This window comes from Eptesicus fuscus, chromosome 2 (genome assembly GCF_027574615.1).
Source record: "Eptesicus fuscus isolate TK198812 chromosome 2, DD_ASM_mEF_20220401, whole genome shotgun sequence".
NCBI lineage: Eukaryota > Metazoa > Chordata > Mammalia > Chiroptera > Vespertilionidae > Eptesicus > Eptesicus fuscus.
In genome coordinates this window covers 91,846,201-91,870,884 of record NC_072474.1, presented here as the reverse complement: position 1 = coordinate 91,870,884, position 24,684 = coordinate 91,846,201, and the positions used below count along the sequence as shown (strand labels likewise).

The 24,684-nt window shown below is 41.3% G+C and overlaps 1 protein-coding gene across 2 annotated transcripts in view; it reads left to right on the top strand.

Annotated features, from left to right (window-relative positions):
• The window catches only part of LIMCH1 (LIM and calponin homology domains 1), a 323,090-nt gene that overhangs the window by 222,443 nt on the left and 75,963 nt on the right, over positions 1 to 24,684 (top strand). For both annotated transcript variants that reach the window (XM_008140255.3, XM_054729386.1), the window contains exons 4-7: positions 6,670 to 6,776; positions 11,956 to 11,986; positions 14,156 to 14,266; positions 20,693 to 20,888. In XM_008140255.3, coding sequence (XP_008138477.2) covers positions 6,670 to 6,776; positions 11,956 to 11,986; positions 14,156 to 14,266; positions 20,693 to 20,888 — 445 coding nt within the window. The remainder of the gene's footprint in view (positions 1 to 6,669; positions 6,777 to 11,955; positions 11,987 to 14,155; positions 14,267 to 20,692; positions 20,889 to 24,684) is intronic.

The following is a 24,684-nucleotide window of genomic DNA, read 5'->3' as shown; positions in this document are numbered from 1 at the left end:
TAGATGTAATTAATTTCCATTTCCATTTTGACATTTCCACCTAGTCTTTTCATTTATAGAAACTATATGGATACTCTATACATCTTGTATTTTATTATTTTATTTTATTATTTTCTAATCCTCACCTGAGGGTATTTTTCCATTGATTTTTAGAGAGACTGGAAGAGAGAGGGAAAGACAGACATAAATATCGATGTGAGAGAAACACATCAATTGGTTGCTTCCTGCACAAGCCCCGACCAGGGCCTGGGCCGGGGAGGAGCCTGCAGCCAACGTACGTGCCCTTGACTGGAATTGAACCTGGATCCTATGGTCCGCAGACCTATGCTCTATCCACTGAGCCAAACCGGCTAGGGCCATATTGCATTAAAATACCTAGCGGCATAGGCATTTGGATTCATTTGAAACTCAAATGAGTATTACCTTCATTTTCTGTGAACTCCACTTCCACCATCATGTTGGCCTTTCCCTCCTGGTGGTAAAGGAAATAAAGCCAAAGACATGAGGCAGAGAAGGGGGCTTCCCACTGCCTGCCTGGTTTCTCTAGAGAAACACTAAGTACCAGTGCCTTCTTAGAGCCAGAAAGCTGCTCGTTACTCCGCAGTGGATGAAGGAAAGGGGGACACCCTTTCGGGTTGGAAATGACAGCTGGACAAAGGGAAAATAGCAAGCAGGTTTTTGCTTGCCTTCTGAAGACAATGGGGAGATGGCCTGGATGAGGCAGGGATGTGGGGGGCTGCACTGGAATGAATTGCTGACTCCCCTCCCTCTTGCCCTTTCCTCCCATGGCACTGCCTTGGGCAAAGAAGCCTTTTCTCTGGCCTCTGGAATCCTCCACCCGACTGCAGCTACAGCCAAGAGGAACGTGTGGTTGGCATTTCTGAATGCAATTTCCCAGGGAAATGTTGTTCTGCTCAGCAGTTAGGTTCCATAATGTAATTATTACTCCCCTTCAGGGACAGTTTGGATTAAGTAGGCTTTTCTGGTCTAAACTGGGAACCACTATGTAAGATTATTTCTCTAGGATAATTACAAATGATGACTTACACGCGGTTACCTTACAAGTGGACTTCTGGTACATAGCCTGTGCCTACATTTGAAGCTGCCTGTGTAAAAGTACCAAATTGACAGTTAATAACAGTTACTAAACAAAAACACCAACTACATGTGTTTTGTTTTGTTTTGTTTCCTTTTTGCCATCTCCCTGACAAGGGCTATAAATACATACTGTGTCTGTTTTTCATGAGTGGATAAACTGTTCTTCATCTCGCCTTCTGTGACCTGAGTTGACAAGAATTTATATATATAAAAGCCCAGCGACAGTTACGCAGAACAACCGGTCGCTATGACACGCACTGACCACCAGGGGACAGACGCTCAATGCAGGGGCTGCCCCCTGGTGGTCAGTGGGAGCACTGCTAAGCCAGAAGCCAGGCTCACAGCTGGCAAGCGTGGCAGCGGTGGCTGTGGTGGGAGCCTCTCCTGCCTCTGAGGCAGCACTAAAGGAGCGGTGAGCCAAGCAGTAAGGAGCGGGCAGGCCTGCGGTAAGAAGCAATCAGGCGAGTGGTAAGGAGCGGCGAACCAAGCGGTAATGAGCGAGCAGGCAGGCTGTTAGGAGTGAGGGGTCCCGGATTGCGAGAGGGCGCAGGCCAGGCTGAGGGACCCCTTCCCCCATGCACGAATTTCGTGCATTGGGCCTCTAGTGTCATAATAATAACTTCTATATAATGAGTGTCCCAGAAAGTACCAGATACTAGGTTCTGTACTTTCTATATATTTTCTGTAATTCTGATGCCCCTGTTAGGTTTATGGCATCCCCCACCTTCCAGAATAGAAATTTAAAGCTCAGAATGGTTAGGAGCTATGCCCAAGGTCACATAGCTTATACATGGATAAGGCTGGGTGGGACTCTACCTAGAGTCCTTCTGATCCAAAGCTGTTATGCTGTGTTCCTTGATACATTTGTAGTTCTCTCGCTTCCATTGTCTAATTTGAAGTCACACCTCTGTTTCTATGTATCTTGAACTATTCCAGCTACTTAATGAATCATGAAAATTAATCTTTAAGATAAGAGACTTTTTTTTATAAGTCCTTATTCTTTTACCTATTAGGAATTTGTTTTTTTTTTTTTTTTTATTCATTCTTACGAGTACTTAGAACTTAGTATTTACTTGATTTTAAATATTTAATAAGTTCCCACTATATGCTAAGGACACTGCTACACTCCGGAGATAAAGATCTTCCTGGGCCTTCCTACATCTTGTCTTTGGAGTGAGATGGGAGGGGAGCGAAGTACAAGGACTTATTCAGGGAAGAGGTCCCGTGGAGGGTGAAAAGCCCAGACCTCAACCCCGGGCCCCTGGGGAATATTTTCATACACACTGCGGGCCCACAGGTTAATGAAATGGGAAACCACGGGGCCAAGAAGAAGAAGGAATTAATGCATGCTAGTTACATAAACAGCAGTATAAATCCATAGATTCATATGAGCCTAGCACAAAATGGACTCTGTTAGGAACTGTGTGTTACACATCTGTGTTGGATGGAGACTCGTGTTACAGTGTTTCCCAGTTAGCCAGAAACGGTCACTTTCCATCAGCAGTACTTAAACATTTACCTCAGTGACTTGGCAATAGTTGTCTCGGAGGTGACTGAGTTTTTCCCTTGAATTTTATGAAACTGGCTTTGCTAGTGAAGTCGTAACTCTATGTAGTTGAATAAATTTCTACAAATGTAAAAAACTTTTTCCAAAAAATTTTTTTTGAAAATTTTCAAATGGACAGAAAAGTCCAAAGAATGGCGTGGTGTGTGCCTGCATAACCATTTACCTACAACAGGGCCGATGGACTCCACTCTGGGCCCAGTAAAGTGTGTGGGAGTACGGACCCTCTCGTTTATTTATGAATTGTCTGGCTACAAAACAGAGGTGAGTCTCAGCCAGAGACCACCATAGACCCACAAAGCCATGCTTACTATCTGGTCCTTTACAGAAAATTTTTCCCAATCTCTGATCTAGATTCACTAATTGTTGATCTTTTGCTATATTTGCTGTATCTCCTTTTCCATGTCAGGCCTACATTCTCTCTCTCTCTCTCTCTCTCTCTCTCTCTCTCTCTCTTTCTCTCTCTCTTTCTTATATGCATGCACACAAATACATTTTTGACCATGAACCATTTGAAATTATGTTACAGACATTATGATAATGCATCCCTAATAATTCCTATACTTGCTTAAAAATAAAGGCATTCTCCTTGACTGGTTAGCTCAATTGGTTGGAGCATCATTCCAATATGCCAAGGTTTCAGGTTAGATCTACAGTCAAGTCACATATATATAAGAAGCAATCAATGAATGCATAAATAGGTGGAACAACAAATCAATGTCTTTCTTCTCTCCCTCTTTTTCTCTTTCTAAAATCAATCAATCAATCAATCAATCAATCAATCAGTCGAGGCATTCTCTCATATAACCACAATCTCATCGTCCATCATGTCTAAGAAAATTAGCATTCATTCAAAACATCATACAACATATAGGCCATATCTAAATTGGACTTTTATAGCCTCAATTACTTTTTCTTTTTGGATCAAGGATCCAGTCAAAGCTCATAGATCATGTTCAGTCATCATGTTTCTTTAATGTCCAATTTTGCTTTTTCATGACATTGACTTTTTTAAAAAGTCTTCTTAAAGAACTTCTTTTGAAGCCCTACAAAATCATAATAGGTTTGTAATAATATTACATTAGTAAGAGTTGAATAGAGTGGTCATTGTCGTAAATCAGTGTCTTCCATTTCTCCCTTGGAAATGAGATGCTGTTGTACTGCTTGGCTTCTGAAACTAAAACACTAATATGTGCGTTTTGCTTGGAATGGTAAAAGTGGAAACATTGCCGTGTGAAGAGCAGGGCAGCTGGGAATTTGCGAGTTGCATTTTATATAATTAAAGGCACAGTGCTTCCTGCCTGCTCCGGTGGCGGCCCCTGTTAGCTCTTGGCTGGAGGGTTCTTCCTTCTGGCTTTTCTCCTGACTGGGGTCTGGCTCCCGTCCAGCGTCATTAGGTTGCAGCAAGAAGTTGGAAGGAGACCTGCAGTTATTTAAATCTCCCAGCCCAAATTGGTCAGCCTGGCTGGTAACACAGCGCTTTTGTGTTTGCAGTCTGTGTGCTGAATACAGCGTGGTGCTCAGACATGCATCTGGGCATCTGGGTATGCATACGAAAACGTGCCTCCTCACTTTTCTTGAGAACAAGAGATGCCCCACTCATGTGCTTTCTATGGAACCACATGGTAGTTACAGGTCTGGTCCTCTTATTGTGCTTGCAAATGATTCCTAGAGAGTACCAGGACACACCCTTTGCTTTGCTCCAGGCTGGAAGCCCTCACAGCTCACAGACCAACCAGAAATATGCCCTAGAAATATGTATCCAACCAGTTGAATGCCCTAGAAAAAAAACTTACCTGAACATAGATAAATCTTTGGACATGGGAGGGAACATAGAAAAACTCCAAGGAGAAATTAGATCATTTAAAAATGTGCAAGGTAATTGAAGGAGAGACTGGTTGGGTATAGATGACTTCAGAATATGACCAGCTCATTGTTAGTCTACAAGAGGCCTTCTGAATGACACAGGTCTTGTGACTGATGGCCCATCTTGCCTGCTGAAAAAAATCCAGGGACACCAGAAAGAACACATTCCGGGAAGGGCCATGGCGGAAAGTGAGACTGTAGTCTCTCCTCATTGGTCTCTCTGTCTCCTATCTTGTTCTTTTTTAAGTCCTTTCTTCACCCTGTCTACCTCTCCAACCATCTTCTTCTGCTGAAGATCCAGGCATTCATTTCTCAGATCCCAACCCCTCTGTGACTTTCACAGCCTGCCTTCCATGGTTTTCAAGGCCCTTTTTGAGCAGCCCTTGACTCTGCAGCATCATCTTCCTTTGGTGCTGAACTCAGATTTTATGCTTGAGTTCCTCACATATGCCATATTGTTTTGCCTCTCCATCCTTTGTTGGCGCTGTGAACTTAGACAAGTTAATAGTTCTGTGCCTCCAACTGCTCATCTGTAAATGAGGATGAAAGCTCTTGGGAAAGTGCTTAGCATATAAAAAGGGCTAAATAAATATTAGCTGTTGATTGCTATTGCCCTTGTTGTTTTGAGCCTGGGCATATTAATCTTCTTTATTGATGCATAGAAAATTACTACAAATTTAGCGCCCATTTAAATCAACACCCAATTATCATCTTAGGTTCTGCAGTCAGAAGTATGGACGTGGCATGACTGGGTTCTCTGCTCAGGATCTCACATGGCTGAAACCATGGTACTGGTGGGGGCTGAGGTCCTAGTTTAGCTTCATCCAAGCCTCTCCAAGCTCATTGTGGTTGTTGACAGAATGCATCTCCTTACAGCTTTAAAGCACATGGCCACCAGGAACCCTGACTTTACCTGCCTTTAAAAGCTCCCCTGAGTAGGTCAGACCCAATCAGATGATCTTTCTTTTGATTAACTCAAAGCCAACTGGTTAGTAACATAGCCACAGCGTGATTGATAGCTCCTGACATTTATGGTTCTACTGGCACTCAAGGGGAGGGGACCATACACGATATGTACACTAGCGGGTGGGATTCTTGGGGGTCATCTTAGAATCCCACCTACGCACTGGATCGTTGGGAAGACCTCTGCTTTCTGTTCGCTCTGTTGAACTGCACTTGGGTGAATACATGATTCAGTAACTACCACCATCATTTCAGGTTTTTGTAGCATCTTTCTTACAGTATTCCGATGGATTCACATGATGTGGCTTCTGGACCAACCTTTATCATTCCTCTCCTATAACTTTCACTGGCTCACAAGGCCAGCTAGCTCGTCCGAAGTCTCTCGGGAAGAGAACAGAACCTTGTAGCTGCTGAACCTGCTGCTAACACCCCGGACTTCCAAAAGGATGGCCCACAACTGCAATCCCTTCCAAAGCCATGTGTTCATTTTTAATGACTCCCAACAGAGGATGACCAGAACCCTCCTTAATTGTCAACGGTGCCTGCTGCTCCGCCAGTTCAAATACCTGTGAGAGGCAGTTTTCACTAGGAGGGTCTTTTGCATTATTTTCAAAGGCTTTCCTTGCTCCTTCCATCTTCCCAGTTACGTTTAGATTTTTCCCATTTAATTCCATTTATGTCCACAAAAAGGTATTAGCAGTGAAAACCAAGTGATAAAGAATGTATTTTAGAAGATCAATTGAAAAACAAAACTCATTGAAGATTTCACTCTGGCACTAAAACCAATTTTTATATAAATTTTGAACCAGATTCTAGGCAATAAGATATGGACAAAACTGTACAATAGAATATCTGGTTTTGGGTATGGTTCCTCCAAAAGATGCTAAGTTCTGCTTTTCAATGATATTTTACTTGCAGTTTTACAAAAATGTGTTAAGGTAAAGGGGAAAAATGAATTTGACATGGCTGCAGGTTTAAAAGTTTGACATGTCTGCTTACTCCAGCATATCCTAACAAAGTATGACTTTTTTTTAATCCAGCAAGCCAGGATTTAGACCTGACTCTTGCTGCCTTCATGACTGCCGACCCTCCAGTAATTTGGACTATTAAAGAGAAGGGGCTGGTTCATAAAGATAAAATAAAATAATACAGACTTGAATTTCTTTTCTTCCTCCCAGGACAATATCATCTTATTCTTGAGAGGTTGTAAAGAGCTCGGCCTTAAAGAATCTCAACTTTTTGACCCTAGTGACCTACAGGATACATCCAACAGGGTAGCAGTCAAGTAAGTAACACACGATTTATGTTCAAGGGAAACCCGTTTATGGTTTGATTTGTAGTTTTGTGATGATGTTTTAAGCTTTAAGAGGCAGAGAATTGGGCATGCCTCATAAAATGAAAAGGTAAAGGTAAAAATCAGGCTTTCACATCAAGACACATTGACCTTCCCTCTGTGTATAGCTTTCATTCTGATTAAATAGAATTTTTTGAAATGCAAGTATCACGTCTATAGAATTAGGATGTTAAAGAGAAGGAGAAAAATATTAGGTGAAACTTAAAGGAGGGGAAGGCAAGAGAGAAATATGCACAGAATCTGTGTGTATTAGACAAAAAGCTTTTATTGGCTCCATTTGGGCATTTGAATAGGCTCTTGGAAGACTGCAAACTTGGTAAACAGATCTCAACTCTGTTTATTATGCAAAGAGCACAATAGATCATGGAGAAATCTCTACTTCTTTTACATTTGTAACTGTTTTCTCATATGTGTCAATGATCAAATTCTTTGAAGATGGATCATTGGCCATTTAGCTATTGTTGACTGTATCTACTCAATGAGCCATGTTTGGGCCAAAGAATTCTTGGGAAAGAATGTCAAAGTAAAAGAAAAGGCAATGTGTTTCTCTGTAAAGAAATAGATCGTGACCAGCGTAATGAGAAAAAAAGTCCTTATGACTCTACAAATTTCACATAAAACATTTTTCACTTTAGTCAAAGAATATATGGCATGGATATACTTTTTTAACAACCTTAATTATATGGGAAGAATCTGTGGATTGGCTGCACTTCTTTTGGTTACTTTTGGGCTATTTTATCATAGAAGAACAGAAAAGGGGAGAAAAGCCAAAATTCGGAGCTGTTAATTTTATACCATTTGACAGTATTGATTTTTTTTTTTTTTTTTTTAATGATGGGAGAAAATGGAAACTACTGAATGAAATCCAGTTAGGAAATTATATTGGATTTTATTATTTGCAATGGGAAATAAGGGGGATTCAGCCGTGATTGATTACATAAAGTCATTTCTCTGTTGTTAATGTGTCATTCTTTAATATTTCTCATAGGAAAATGTTGGTTAAGGACAAAAATAACAGAATAAAAATTATGATATTTGAATGTGGAAACCACCATAAACCTCATCTCAGTCTTTATATGCTCCATTTGTTATTGTACCCAGCCTCTATAAATCACTGTTCATTTTAGGAAATTGTTTCAGGTTCTGCCTCATCTCACATTTTGTACTTTCACCTGGTGGCAAGTGACCAAAAACAATATTAACTGTGCAACATCATAATAATTAGTCACACACACATTGCTTGGGGGAAAGTTCACTTTGACATATTTACTCATTTATTAGAGCTACTTTAAATCAATGTTACTAAACCAGGAGAATTCTGAGATTGGTTTTGGAAATTCAGAACTCTTAGCACCCTTCTTGTTACCGGCAAAAAAAAAAAAAAAACGGGCATCAGGAAGTTGGGTGTTTAGCCCTCCATCTGCTTCTCTCCAGTTCTGTAATCCTAGGCAAGTTCCCTTGTTTCAAGAGGGTTTTCCTTTAAAAAAAAAAAAAAAAGTTTTTATTAATTTCAGAGACAGGAAGGGAGAGGGAGGGAGAGATGGCAACATCAATGATAAGAGGAAATCATTGATCGGCTGCCTCCAGCACGCCTCCTAGTGAGGATCAAGCCCACAACCCAGGCATATGACCTGACCTGACCAGTAATTGAACCATGTCCCCCTGGTTCATGGGTCGATGTTCAACCACTGAGCCATACCGGCCAGGCTGCCTTTTCATCTATAAAATGAAATTGGACAGATGTTTTCTCAGGTATAATTCTAGCTAAATTTTTCTCAGTACAGATCTGAGAAGACAGTTAACCAACTTCTGAAAAAAAGAGACTTTAATTCGAAGGCACAGAAAGCAACCTAAAGGGGGAAAAGTCACTTAGACCAATTGTACACAGACATAGTCCCTTCTCAGTTACTGTCGCACCTTCCCCTTCTTTTCTCTGTCCTTTTCTTTATCTTTCCCTCTGCTTCTTTTCCTCATCTTCTCTTCCCTGTGCTTCCCTTCCCTTCTTTATCTTGTCTTTCAGTCTATCTTCCCTTTTACATTTCCTCTACTTATTTTCTCCCCTTTTTAATTTTTCTTTCACTTGAGCATTCATATTCTCTTTAGGCAATACTTTTCCATCATCCTCTCCTATGACACTATCGGTTTTCATTCATTCATCTAACCAGTCTTTACTGAGCAGCTACTCTGTGTCAGATACTTTCCAGTCACCAGAGAACCGGAATGGTGAATGCCTCCTGTTCACATGGAATTTACTCCCAGTATCAACACAGGAGAAATAGCTAAGTAAATAAAAAAGATAATTACAGGAAGCAGGAAGTGCTGAGGAGAAAAAAAATAGATAATGTAAAGGATAGTGACTATTACACAAATGGATATATCAAATCACTATGTTGTAAACCTTGAACATATACAGTGTTATATGTCAATTGTAGTGCCATAAAACTACGGGGAGGGGAGGGAAGAAGAAGAAGAAAGATAGTAATAAGTCCAGATGTGGTCAAGAATAGCCTCTCAGAAGAGTGCATTTCAGCTGTGGGCTGAGACATGAATGGGAAGCAAGAACCAGCCATGCAAAGATCTGTCAGGCATGGAGTGTAGAGGAAAGGCTGGGGAAGAGGAAATCAACTTGATGCTTAAAAAGAGAAGTAGCCAGCCCTAGTCATTTTGGCTCAGTGGACAGAGTGGCAGCCCGCGAGTTTGATTCTGGTCAAGGGCACATTCCTCGGTTGCAAGCTTGATCTGGGGGATCCCTGGCCCTGGACAGGGCGCATGTGGGAGGCAACCAACCAATGTGCCTCTCTCACATCGATGTTTCTCTCTCTCTGTCTCTCCCCGTCCCTTCCACTCTCTCTAAACATCAATGGAAAAAATATCCTCAAGTGAAGATTAACAAAAAAGAAAAGGAGCCAGTGTGGTAAAAGGGTACTGAGCAAGGCTGAGTGTGGTGGGAGGGGCAGTCCGCAAGCCCGGTAGGATCCTGAACTTGGAATACTTACAGAGAAAATGTTTTATTTCACTGAATGAATATTTAGAGCAGACATAATTTAATATGAAGATTATGCCATACATTCATTGACAGTACTTAGAAAACCATTTCTAGTTTTAGTGAGGAGCGGGGCTTTCTGCTTATGACTTTTGCATAAATGGCGCTGGTTAATTTGGCACTGTGCGTGAGACATTTGCACCAGACACAGGCTTTATAGCTCTCGGAGATTCCAGTAGAACGGCTGTATTTCTCTACTTTTTCCTCTGAGAGTTGAGCTGAACATTCGCAGCGATGGAGAACCACCCCACTGACACCAATTAATGCCATAAGCGATAAGTTATAGGGGTAGATCCCGCAGAGGAAATTTTGAGGCTTTTCTGAAATTGTTTTTTAAAAAACACTCTTGAGTTTTCATGGTAGGTAATTTTTTTAGGTTTTTTTTTTTTTTTTTTTTTGAGAAGTAACTTGAGTAGACTAAAAAGGAAAAACCTGCAAATGATTACTGAATGTGTAATCTACCTATAATGGATGCCAGACAACCTAGATGGGGAGTGAAAGCACAGTCCAAAGGGCAGGCAGCAAGAATCATTCCAGGGAATCGGAGCGACTGGATGGAAATGAGGAAAGGCTTTCCATTGCTCCTGAGTATTTACCTGCAGAATTTGGAAGCATTTTCACATTACTGTTTGCCGTGTGGAAGTCGTTCAACAGACATTCTGTGAGCTCCTACTATGTGCCAAGCATGGTTTTTTTAGAACTGGGTCACAGTTTTAATTAATGAACTTTCATTGTCTATGCAGAAAAAGTTGTGTGTTCCCTGTTCTTAACTTGTTTTTCATACAAATTTCAAATCCTTTATAGATTTTGTTTTGTTTTCATTTGTTTCTTTTGTTAAACTTTTTAAAAATCCTAGCAAATATCTGACATAACATTTTTTCTGTTAAAAGGAGGGAACAGGAAAGCATTCTCTTAATCGATCCAAATTGGACCAATGCTTCTTTTAATCCAGGTCCCTATTGATGGGTTTATCTTAGTATGTACTACTTCGTTTCTAGTTCCTCAAACTTCAATGGACTTAAAATTGTGCACCTAATCATTGACATGTACTTTGGATCAGAATATGCAGCAATGAAGTGGTTGGAGTGTAAAAACTTAAAGGAGTTCTTGACTGGCTTATACAATGGTATTACATTCTCCCTCCTGTCCCCCCACTTGTGGGGAAAAACAATATTTGTTTTTCCTGGCATTTATTTGTTGACATGTTAAAGAAACTTTGGAATAATTTTAGAGAGATTTTTATATTTCACTGTATGAATGTTTAGAAAGTTCCACCAGCTAGCTTATTTGTTTATAGTTTGAAAATAAATATTTATGTATATTTAAGAATGCACGTGTGTATAGTTAAACATAACATACATACTTTCTTGCTGGTGGCTAATTCCCAACACTAATTTATTTCCATAAGAGAAAAGGACAAATATTTGGATATTATTGCCTCTTGTACATATCTTTTCAGGTCTATTAATTAAGGTTTTAGACCTTTGTTAAAAGTACTTGTATGAAAAAAATTTGAAAGTGCAGTCAGATATCCATTTGACAGTGGTTTATAATCAAGGCAAAATTTTACTTTAACAGTTAAACTTGGAGAATCTATAATAATAAAAGTGTAATATGCTAATTAGACTGGACGTCCTTCTGGACGTCCTTCTGTCCTTCCGACGAAGCCGGGGCTGCGAGGGAAGCCTGGGTCCTGGGTGCCAGAGGGAAGCCGGTGCTGGCAGCTGGGGGAAGGAAGGCCTACTCTTGCATGAATTACGTGCATCGGGCTTCTAGTACAAATATAAACAGTCTTGAGTTTAAGTGGAATTCTCTATTTTCCAAATGTTAAATAGTCTTAATGTTTTCATGGTCCACTATGAAACTTCAAGGCCACCTTGCATTTTCTAAATAATTCTACTTAGTACCTGAAATAATAATTATAAGCCTTAAAAATACTGTATTTTCCTGGTTTTATTTTATTAGTTAATTCAAGTACGGTACATCTTAGAAGTATGTGTGTAAGGAAAAATCACAGTGAAGAAAATACTGTTCTGATCATATTTTCTTTTCCTTTTCCTTAATTAGGAGCCTTGATTATAGTAGGAAGCTGAAAAATGTAAGTGTTTTAACTTCACTTTCCCACCTTACTCTTTCTGAACTTTGATGATTCAAGTGTAAAATTTAGTTCATACATCCAGTGTCTCTCCTATGCTGTTCCAGAAAGAGTACTAGAAAACGAGTACATGTGTCTCTGATAGAACAATTAATGACTGTAATAGAAATAAAAATGGTAGTTTGGGGGGGAGTCTTTTTAATTAAAGAAGTGCTCAATCCAGGAATGAACAAATGAAAGCCTGTGCTCTGGTTGTGATTCAGTGTCTTAAACACAAGACGATGTCTGAGCAGTGACGTTAGTTCCTTGCTGCTGGTTGGCATGTTTGGGATTATTAAATTAAGCGGTTGGGCAAATTGTTTCAGGGAGAGATCAGCACAATGTGAATAGTGTTGACCGACATGGGCCTGTACTTTTTTTCTCCTACTGATCTTTTGAAGTTTTATTAGTATTTCCCAAAATCAAGTTTTTGGAGTTAGATCTTATTTTCAAAAGGCAAGCATATTACTGCTCTTTTATTTTTTGTTTTATTTTTCTTTATTTTATTTTATTTCTTCCCACCACCCTTTATTTTCCTTATACGCTCATCCACCTCCACCTACTTTCCTAACCCCTGCAATCACCACACTGTTGTCATGTCCATGAGTTCTTTCTCTTTTTTTCCCTCTTTTTGCTTAACCCCTCCAGCCCCTCCCCTTATTTTAAGGTTAAATTGAGGAATGTAAGAAATGACCTTCTGCATATAAATTAGAAAACTAAGCTATGACCCCCTCTTTTTTTAGTTTCTAGGGTGCTATGATATTTGATTGACAGTCTTATCTTCTTTTTGTTCTTCTATAAAACTAGGGCTATATGCCACTTTCCATCACACAATTTTAAACAAATCAGAGAACCTATCATCTCAAACACAAGACAGTTCTGCTTTCTATTCTCCTATTACACCTTTCAGGATAGCCTCATACTCGTAGCACACATTAGCTTATGCTCCTAGTTAATGTCCTGACATTTGGAATTGTCTGTTCTCTGGAAATTCATTTGTAATTTAAAAAAGAAGAAGAAGAAAAAGAAGACTTTCTGGAAGTTTTGAAGGATTCCTGAAGTAAAATTTTTCCACAGAGGTAGAAAACCAAATCATAGCTTTGTATTGATGGCACATTACTGTATTTGTGGCTTGTTGACATCTGGACCCATGTACCCATAACATTATCCAAAGCATTTTCTGGCCTAGCAAGTAGAGAGGGACAATAAGTACTTCCCAGCCTGGATGAAGCAATAAATTCGAATGGGAAAATGAAATAATAGTCTTAGCTTTTCCATAAGCTTCAGATCCCAATAATTCAGTGTTAAGGATTCATGTTCAGCCAACCCCTGCTGGATTTTATGGGACCGTTGGTGTAAAGAGCATTTACTTTTATGGACAGTTTCTTTGGAAAAACAGAACAAAGTTAACTTAGGGCTGTAGCTTCAGACCATTGAATACTCACAGACATTCTTAAACATTCTTAAACATGTTGACTCTCTATGGCCATTAAGATAGTTTAATTGGCAATAACCTTGTCCAGGCTAAATATTTCTCTTTTCAGATTAATGGGAGTCCACCTGTAACCCAAGACTAGATATCTGCACATAGTATTCTTACATTGTTTTCTTCTGACTTTAGTTAGACATGTTGTATTGATCTTGTGCTGGAAACCACTAATTAACCTTCATCACTTCTTTGGGATTTTTGCCATTGATCGTATCAGAACCTCTGTGCCCACAATTAGAAGGTGTAGGCCTTTGAAAGCACCTCTCTCACAAGGAACTGACAACCTAGTCATTACTTGTCTAGGTAAAAACGCCAAGAGTTTCTGAAAAATTTTGCTTCCTAATTTTGAATATTTAAATATTTCATACAAAAATAATTTTAGAGGATTTTTTTTTTCCTTCTTGCTGTCTTATAGATGAACTCTTCCTAAAACTGGAGTCTCATTTTAACTACTGAATCATGTTTGTGTTGACCGATACAGTATTAGGTTCTTATTGAAATGATTTACATTTAATGGTTACCTCATGGATGGAGTTTTCATAAATCAGTGGATTTCCTGTTAGTGGAGCTTTATTGACTCCTTGGTTTAAAAGTAATTCTTGAGAGAAAACTCTCCCACTCTTGTGCGTGGTTTTGCTTCGCAGGTGTTAGTTACCATTTACTGGCTGGGAAAGGCAGCAAATAGCTGTGCATCCTACAGTGGGACGACGCTGAACTTGAAGGAGTTCGAAGGCTTGCTGGCTCAGATGCGAAAGGTAACGGCTTTTCTTCTTTATCCCATGAGGTTCAGACGAGGTGGGAAAGCAACCCATTTGCCTGTTTTTAAGATCCTTACAGTTCTGGAACAGGCCAACAATGTCATGCACTCACGGAAACGGCCACTTATCATACCGATGATGTCCTAACCAACGACATCTTTCCCTCGTGCATTCCACGCTCACCTGAACTTCTTATACCAGTTGGAGAATGGGAGATCTGAGCTCATCCAACTTTAATTTCAAAAGAGCAGATTCAATCTGTCAATATATGGCTTTGTGTGCCAAAGAGCTCAGTGCTTGTTTTCTTGGGGGAATAATGCCTGAATTAAACAAATACAGCATTATACAAAAATGAAGACTTGTTCTTCACTTTTGTCCTAAAGGTCATTTTGCTTACCCGTCAGGCCCTTGGTGTGGGTGAGGTTAACATCAGCCAAGTTCTAGCCTGGGCATTCACCCTGGACAGGCTCTGGATAATAAGACACATTCTCTTCTAAGATGTGCCTTTCATGGCCATTGTAGTTGAATGAGCTGGACATTTGGAAAACATTTTTGACAACATTTAAAGCTTTATTTGATTATGGGAAGCACCTACGGTAAGAATTTGTCAAGGAGACTGTGGGACGTTTTATGTGTGCCTGCCTGTGGGTTCCTTTTTAAGGTTCAGCAGTATAGATGAACTCACTCAAAGTGCTAGGATATAGTATTACCCGGGAGAAGCCCCACCCAGCCAGCCTCAGTGAATAGGTGAGGCTCATTTGTCATCAGGAGCATTCACGGGTTCTGGATGAGGCCCACATTGTGGCACAAGCCAACTGAGGCTTTGCTCTTCTTTTTCTCCAACATGCAAACTAACTGCACTAATGAGACCTCACTAAGGGACAGTCTGTGCTTTAAAATTTTTCTTTTAGTACTGAAAGCAAGAAATTGCCTGAACTTTCTAATAATGTAGTCTTCTTTCCTTGAATTAAAGCTAATAGCCCTCACAGTTCTTTTCATTTACCTGGAGCCAGTTTGGCTCACATATTTATAAATGGACAATACTTTATATTGGTTGTAATACATATAAACAACGTTTTAAAGCTAAATTAATTTTAAAAAATAAGACAAACACACCCACTTCATTAAGCACAATACATTGTTTCTTAGCTCTTATTTGTCCTTTAATTTTTTTTATCTAACTCTCTAGTTAGAGAAAGTGCAAATCCAGTACAGACCCAGTCAGGAGTTGTGAAATCTAAATTCTTTATATATATACTAGAGGCCTGGTGCACGAAATTCATGCACGGGGGGGGGGGGAACGGTCCCCTCAGCCTAGCCTGCACCCTCTCCAATCCAGGACCCCTCAGGGTATGTCCGGCAGTTGGACATCCCTCTTACAATCCTGGACCACTGGCTCCTAACTGCTCACCTGCCTGCCTGCCTGATTGCCCCTAACTGTCCCCACTGCCGGCCTGATCACCCCTCACTGCCCTCCCACCCCCCCGCCGGCCTGGTAACCCCTAACTGCCCCCCTGCCAGTATGATGACCCCTAACTGCCTCTGCCTGCCAGCCTGATTGCCCTAAACTGCCCCCCCTGCCAGCCTGGTCTCCCCATGCAGCCTGCTGCTCAGTCATTTGGTCATCCCTCACTAACCCCCCTGTCAGCCTGGTCACCCCATGCAGCCTGCTGCTCAGTTGTTTGGTTACCCCTCACTAACGCCCTTGCTGGCCTGGTCACCTCACACAGCCTGTTTGGTCGTCCGTTCAGTTGTGATGGTCGCTTAGGCTTTTATATAGATAGATTAAATTTGGAATGGAATAATGATATGAGTCATCTCTTTTAAACCACATATTTAAAAACTCTGCCTCAGTTGCCATTGATCTTAGAAGATTCTCTGGAATCTGGCTTCTTCTTGTTATTGCCATTTCTTACCCCTAGTCCAGCTCCTCTACAATCTGAGCAGTTATTGGTTTCTTCAGCTTAGCTTGGCTTTCTATTGAGATAATTGGTTATTTCATTGCCTTGAAATGGCCTGTTATTGTGAACAGTTGTTGCCTTTTTTAATGAATATAGATAATGTCACAGGATATGGGAGAGTAGTTAGTATTACTGGACAAAACATGACATAACTAAAATGGCCAGCTGTGGTAGTCCCAGATTTCTACATAGAGAGTAACTGACCTGAACTCCACAGGTCTACCCAATACCTGGAAATATTAGTTTATCTGGAATGTATATTATTTCATTTTCTCAATTAGGATTGGTTTCGACTGGGAAATGCAGTAAAGTCTAACGGTAGCTTTAGTAGAATAGAATTTTATTTCCAGACATAAATGAGGTCTGGATATGAGCAGTCCAGGGCTGGTATGGGCTAATGATCTTCAGGGACCCAGGCTCCTTCCATCTTTTTGCTCCATCATTTTCAACCCATGGCTCCTCACCTGCTGATTCAAGCTGTTCTTCTAGCTCCTTGTCCAGAAAGGCAGGGAATTCTTCCCCCTAGTCCCAGCTATAAAATTCCCAAGGGTGTACTCTGACCCAATGTGGGTCTTTTTTTCTGAACTAACCATGTGACCAGGGGCAAGGGACACCATGACTGGCCTAAGCCACTACTTTTTCAAGGGATATTAACCAGAACAAGGGGATAATGGGGGTCACAATAGAGAAGCCCAGACCTCCGCTCAACAAACCACCACCATCAACTTCTCTTACCTTAACTTGCCTTATTTTTCAATGACAACCCCCAACTTTGTATTCTTTTTTGTTTGTTTGTTTATATTTTATCTTTCAAACTAGAACATAAGGCCCATGAAGATGGGGTATTTATCAGGTTTTCAGAATGTTGTGTCCCCAGCACTAGGAGAGTGTCTGGACACAGAAGATACTCAGCAAATATCCGTGGAATGAATAGCCTACCCAACCAGAGTGTGATGGGTAGAGATGGGTCATCAGGCTGAAAAATTAGAACCTGAAAACCTCCAGAATAGGATTTAGCCACCTTATAAATCACAAAGGAAACAGAAAATGTTGGGTGGTAAAACAGAGGCATCTGGAGTTTCTCAGATACCATAAGTCAGTCATCTACCAAACACTCGCTGGTTCTCATTATCTCTGACAAAAAGGAATAAGAACAGGACAGATGAGTGAAATAATTCAAAAATGTCATGGAAACTGGTTGTTCTCACCCCATTCATTAACACACTTTTACTGGAACTACTAGCAATTAGCACAATGGACAGATTGGAGTCTTATCTCCCTTCCCTGGAGTGCTCTCTGTAGAAGACAGGATGCTGCTGGGCTCCTACGTGAAAGACATAGAGGGCATAACTATACCCCAAGAAAGGTGAATTTAAACTATGCTAGCCTTTGCGTTTGGTTTATATCTTCTACTCCCTCCCCAAAGCTTAACTCTAGGTGACGATGGAATCCAATACAGTTGTCCATCTAGCTCAATGGTCGGCAAACTGCAGCTCGTGAGCCACATGTGGCTCTTTGGCCCCTTGAGTGTGGCTCTTCCACAAAATACCACAGCCTGGGCGAGTCTATTTTGAAGAAGTGGCGTTATAAGAAGTTTAAGTTTAAAAAATTCGGCTCTCAAAAGAAATTTCAGTCGTTGTACTGTTGATATTTGGCTCTGTTGACTAATGAGTTTGCCGACCACTGATCTAGCTGATATCTACCACTATATGTCTGGCTGAAGAACCAGCTTCTTGCTTCACCTCAATGTTCCACGGGACCAGCGTGGCCAAGGATGGTTTTCACTTTTCAAACTGGCCATGCCATCCAGCTTCCAGCTCTCACTTGATCCAAGGTTTTATCCTTGGCTCTCTACACAGTCATGAACAGGACAGCCTTCCTGTTTTTCTTTCCCACAACTAGCTGTGAGAAAGCAGCTGAGGTTCCAAGAACCATGCTGACTTTTTCTTCGCTTCTCTTCTCCTGTGTTTTGTAGAGTAGGGATGGGGGAAACATTTGGGCCTTTTGGAGAGACTTTTTGGTACTGTTTTCTTGAAAATCCAGTTTTGTGATGCTGCCCCAAGAAGTTTATAAAAGTTTGTCATTTCTAGATGTAACGAGTGGCTCAGCTCCCTAAGTGTCTGCCCTCCCTATTGGGAGATTGGACCAAAGCATCTAAATACGGGATATAAATGAAGAAGGAGATAGGAGAGTTTCAGTGTGTATATAACTACATTTATAAGTTTTATGTGATTTATATATTACTACTTACATGTACAGATGAATACATATTAGTAATTATAACCATAGCTAACACTTTTGAGCACTTAGCATAGGTCAGGCATTTTTCTGAATGCTCTGCATATAGTAACATTTAACCATCCCAGCTATCCTGTGAGATAGGTTAGTTCCATTTTACAGATGAGAAAACTGAGAGTAGGCACGGTAGAATAACTTGGCTAAGGTCATACATCTGACAAGGGGTGGAGCCAGGACTTAAACCCAGTCAGTCAGGCTTCTAAGACATGCTGATAACCTACTCTAAACTGCCCCAAAATGCCTCTCTTTTGCAATATTTATAGTTGGGGACCTGGGCATAAACAGTACTTAACAAAGGGACTTTGTCCGGGGTAGCATCATCCACAGAGTAAAGAGGCAGTGTCTAGTAACTTATTCTCTCTGATTCTTATTTTTCTCTTCTGTAAAATGGGGACAATGCTAACTAACCACATCACTGGGGTGGGAGGATGGGAGGATTAAATAATATAACATATAAAAACCATCAAGCATAGTCCCAAACCTATAGTAAATATTCAATAAAAATCTTTATCCTTAAGCATTTGTCTTCTTCTCAGTGGATAAATAAAACAAGATAACTATTTGCCTTTCTTAAGAAATTAAATACAAAACCATATCCAAGTTAGATCTATACTGAAAAAGTTGGTCATGAGTTCTTCCTTTGCCGGACCTGGCTTTTGTTCAGGTCCTGGTTAACTTTTGACCTACAAGCGAACTACCTTCAGTTCCATAGCTGGAATGTCTGCCTTCCCCTGGAGCGTTTGTGGGCTTAGACAGCCTATTCTTCAGAGGCACTGGTCAGATCCTCAGTGTGGAGGCTGCAGGGAGCTCCTCTCAGCCCTGCCCTTCTCCTCTCTCCCGTTGCCTTCTCCTGCGCAGAATCTGTGTGTGCCCTGTGAATTACAGCCACTCCACCCCCTCTGAGTGCCTCCCACTGGGGATTGTGTCAGAGGGTCTGGATATAATTGACAGAAGCAGCCGGCAAAGGCACTTCCTTCAAAGGCATTGACTCCAGTGGGCATATGAGCCAGTATAGGCAGTTTCCAAAATCTCAGATACGGAGAATATTTTTTTTTCTTTCCTTTAGGAATGTGGAGGGGGCTTTCCTGAGCATCCCAGGAAATTCACAGTGTGACATTCCAGTCTCTGCAGATGAGAACAATGTCGTCCACAGCCCTGATTTTAAGCGGCCATCGGGGAGGGAATTAAATTGGGGTTTATCTTTGAGTGACCAGAGTTATTTTTGTTTTCGTCAGCCTGGACTATTGTAATTAATGCTAAGACACAGGCGGGAACAAGGCTTTTATTATAGTAGGCGGGTGAGGATGGCTTTGACTGACCTTTCTCCTGCTGGAGTTTCAGTGTTTTAGTATGTGCTGCTTGCGCTGAAAAGAATTTATAATCACAGGCTGTCAAAGACAGCCATTGTTCTCCCTGCTCTGAACATGTGGGTCAGCCACAAGTGCTCTCAGCTCCCCCAGCGCCAGGAGCTGGCCGAGAGCGAGAGCATGCCTGGATTCTTCTGAGGCATCAGGAAAAGCATTTTGCATATTTTCATTGCCTTTTTTTTTTTTTTTTTAACTTTCTGCCTCAGAAAGACAGCTCCCTTTCAGAGCAGGAATTTCCCTTCAAGGTAGCAGGAGAGGGAAGCCCGCTGCTCCAGGATTTTACGGATCTGATCCTGTTGCAACAACAAATGCTGCGTGCATTTGCCAGATCGCATAAACAGGAGCAATCGTACCACTAACCTCGGGGGTCTGGCCCAGAACAGACATGCGGTTATGGATTCCGAAAGGCGGGTCAAGGTTCAGGTTTTAGTTTTCTTTCCTTTTTCTGTTTTCGTCTGTCATTGTATTCTTGTGAATTCACACGTGATGATGTTTTATTTCCCTTTCCTTTGATTTTTTTTTTTTTTAAACATTGTGGAGTAGGAGTTCCTGGGGGTTTTTCTTTCTTCAGGTGTGTGATTTTCTGGTTGGGGAAGTTGCAGCCGGGAAGGGTGGAAGAATGAAATGTTGGCTTGTAGAGGATCATCCATTCGATAACCGGGTGTCACAACCTGTTCTTACGGATGCTGGATGCAGGAACTTTTGGAGGCCGCTGGAGACTGGTTTTCCTTCGATGGAAGGCTCGACGTCTGTTGCTGTAATGTCTTGTCTTTTTTTATGTTTTATTTTTGGGGCAGGAGACTGATGACATCGAGAGTCCTAAGCGGAGTATCCGAGACAGTGGTTACATCGACTGCTGGGATTCCGAGCGCAGCGACTCCCTGTCTCCCCCTCGACACGGCCGCGATGATTCCTTCGACAGCCTGGACTCCTTCGGCTCCCGCTCCCGGCAGACACCCTCGCCAGATGTCGTCCTCAGGGGAAGCAGCGATGGTAGGTGGGAGCCTTCGCCAACTGCACATCTTAGAATGAAACGCCAACAAGGGCTGCCCGGTGGCCCACAGAGGGACAGGCGCTGGGGAGGAGGAACCTGTAACTCTAACCTGGTGGAGGGAAAGTCTGCGAATGTTGTTTTTTTGCCTTAGAATCTTGGTGGGCTTTGCCAGCAGTTCGTTTGAACATTGCGTCAGTGAGCGTGTCTCCTGCTGGAAAATGGGTGACATCATCCCTCCCTGGGTCTCCGTGAATCGAGACGCTGTGCAGACCGTTAGCTCAGAAAGTGTGCCAAGGGTTTATTTCCTCCGGGCATGAGGAAGGGAAATGTTTGAGTGAGTACCACACGGCGCAAGTGAAAATGGACCGACTTCCAGCAAACTGGAAGCACACGGCACACACTGAACAAAGTTCCGAAGCCTGGGGTTGTGAAACTTTAATTGGCACGGTTTGGGCAATCTGTTTGAGGGGGATGATACCCAACCGTTGACGAGAGCGATGCAGGTGGCCCTTAGAGTATAGGGCACAACCCAGACTGCCTTTTTCTGAGGCTGGGTTTGATTTGAATCCTGTGGATGTTATAGCACCTGTAAGGAATGATCATTTTTCTTTACAAAAATGTATGGTCATGCAACCTGATATCAATTCAATGCACACTTTCCAGACGCTGTTTACCTTCGTGTTTTGCACCTTGGTGCTTTTCGGAAGGGACAGTGGCTTAGTTCCGCATGTATAGACTTGCAGACAGCTGGTGGGAATTTTTTGTTTGTATTTTTAAAATATCTCTTGATGCTAATATTTCTAGAGACTTAAGCCTACTCTCCAAGATGAAAATTGTCTTTTATAGTTAAAAGATTCAGCTATAAAATTCTGTGACTAAAATAGGTGGGCATTTAATGTGTCCACGTTGAGTCAATAACCTTATGATTGGTGTCTCATTTAGTCCTCAGCACAGATTTTGAGATACTCACAAAGTGTCTCACTTAGTCCTACTACGGGGCTGAGGTACTCCTTCTTATCCATATTTGCAGATGTACCTTCCAGAGGTTAAATAAACCTCCTAACATGGGTGAGTGACAAAAATTACTGTCAGTAAGTAGTGTAACGTAGGCTTCATGAACTGTGAATCCAAATCACATACTCTTAAGCTTAATTTACCCACACTTCTTTGTTTGCCTAATAGATTTTTTAAATTCTATAATGTCTGAACTTTGGTTTAGTCCTTAAACTTCCCAGCAAATGGATTAGCCTCGGGGCCACATAGTGTGAGGTTCCTACAGAATCGCACAGTGCGCTGTGAGGTGCCTGAAAACATTTCTAAAATTGCATATGGCCTCTTAAAGTACCACCCCCAGGTTTAGAAGTTTCAGTCCCAAATGCATGATCCAACTGAGCTTTCATGTAAATAGAAGGTAGATGCACTTTTACAAAACGTATCTTAACCAAACTATTTTATCCGTATTATTGTGATTGTGTTAACAAATTATTATTTCCCTCGTCTTGGTTCTTTATAACTGGTAATGCAGATCCTTTATTCTATCACCAGCTTCCAGGGGATCAGAGTTTATAACGAACTACATCTTGAAGGGATTTGAGATGATGGTTGCTCATATTGTAGTTGTGCAGAGGCACAATTTAGTTAGCAACAATTAAGATTGATAAGCTAGAGTCCTTTTATAATTTTTTTTTCCATCTAAAGACTAACATGAGATTGAGCTTCACAAAACACCATCCATGAAAGAGCATTTTACACACACATTTCATTAATCAGCCTGATACCTTCGGGCTTATGTTCTTGTAAACTAATCAAGACCTAATGAGGTTTTTAAAGCAAAGCACCCATTTTTATGTGCCTTAGAAGATGAGTATAATTTTGTCCAAGTAGATGTTATATTTCCTTGGAGTTTATGGTATTTTTTTTAAATGATGCTGATCAAGAAGATTGCTCGTCCTAATAAACGCTTTCAGATTTAGAAAAAAATTTTTAAGTCTTGAAGATTTATTTCCGAGGACTCATAATCCATTAGGGGAAACCTAACTATAAAATTCTCCAATTCCATATTGGGCCAATATGGCGAGCTTTTGTTTTATTACTGTTGAGGCCCACTGACCCATTCAGTAGGGATAGTCAAGGGCAACACTCATAAGAGGTGCCATGAGTCTATGGTTGGACTCAAGAGGTATCTGGTAGGGATGCTGTGGGTCCCCAGAGTCCATTCAGTCACTCTGTCTTGCTAGTTAGGTGCCCATTCCTCCCTGACCTTCACTGGCATTCCTCCTTAGAGAGTGGAAGGGAGAGGGAGACACAGAGAGAAACATCAGCAATGTGAGAGAGACACATCGATTGGTTGCCTCCCGTATGCAGCCCGACCAGGACCAGGGATTGAGCCTGCAACCAAGGTATGTGCCCTTGACCAGAATTGAACCTGGGACCCTTCAGTCCATGGGCCAAACTCTATCCACTGAACCAAACCTGCTAGGGCAAAAAAGAGTTTTAATTTTTTTAATAAATAAAAAGGGTGATCTGTTAATGTCAATGATCTGATGATTCACATAAACAACTTATTTTGAGACATTTATTCGATATATTATAGGTAATATATAAACTAGATATTATACACACATAAGATTCATAGATTATAGAATTTTAGAATTGAGACAATTCTAATCCATTATGATCGAAAAATCATTGTCTTTTTTTTTCATTTTTTCAACAAAAATGCAGTGCTCCCTCAGTCAGGTGCTTTAAGCAGAGGACATTTCCCAAGAGAAGTATGTCCCAAAGAAGAAACTTTGGGCTGGTGTCTTGAAAACAGAAATTGGAGTCCCTGTCTATCACTAACCAGCCAGAGAGAGGGGGCTCTGTTGGCTCCTCTGAGCCTCAGTTTCCACGTTTGTCAATGGGGAGACAAATCTCAGAGCGTGGCAAAGTGTTTGTTTATAAAGCAATTCACGGGACTCGAACCATTTTATTATGGCACTGAGACAGATATGCAGTACTCGATAAAAAACTTAGGGTGGGAAGGGAGCTAAGTTACAAATTAAAAGCCAACAAGTAATGAAACAGTCAAAGCCTTCTGAAGGAAGACGGAGAGCAAGTGGCATGAATCATTCATACACTGAATATTTTATCTGCAACAATGAACACTTGTTTATGGTCAGTGCTTTTAACTTTTATAGTCTTTTAAAAGCCATTAAATCATTTCATCTCCAGGGCAAATCATTTCATTCCTGTTTTATAGAAAAAGACAGTCAAGTGTGTTAGAGACAAGCCTAGGAGCCCACGGCCCATTACTGACAGACCCAGAACTGTCAGGACATAAAGAGTAGTCAGCACTTACTAAGCCCTTGCTGTGGGCCAAGCACTCTGCCAGTAATTCTACGTGTATGTGATCCTCCCGACAGCCCTATGAAACAGGTGATATTATTATCTTCACTTTACACATTGGGAAACTGAGGCTTATAGGGGTGAAGTAACAGATGCAGAGCCTCAGAGCCACTGAGGGCAGGGCTCACTGTGAAGAGAAACTGACTTGCCACCCTCTCCACTCCTCACTCTGCGAGGTTGCCTCCTCTCTCGCCTCTGAGTTTAAGGCTCTTGTCACAAGTGTAAACCGGTAATCTTATATTTGGGATTGAATAGCCTCATAATGCTCTCATTGATTAAGTTTTCAACCAGCATTAAAATGTGGTTATCCATAGACTAGAGGCCTGGTGCACGAATTCGTGCACAGGTGGGGTCCCACTGGGGATGTGCCCGCAACCACCAAGGTACATGCATGTCCTTGACCGGAAT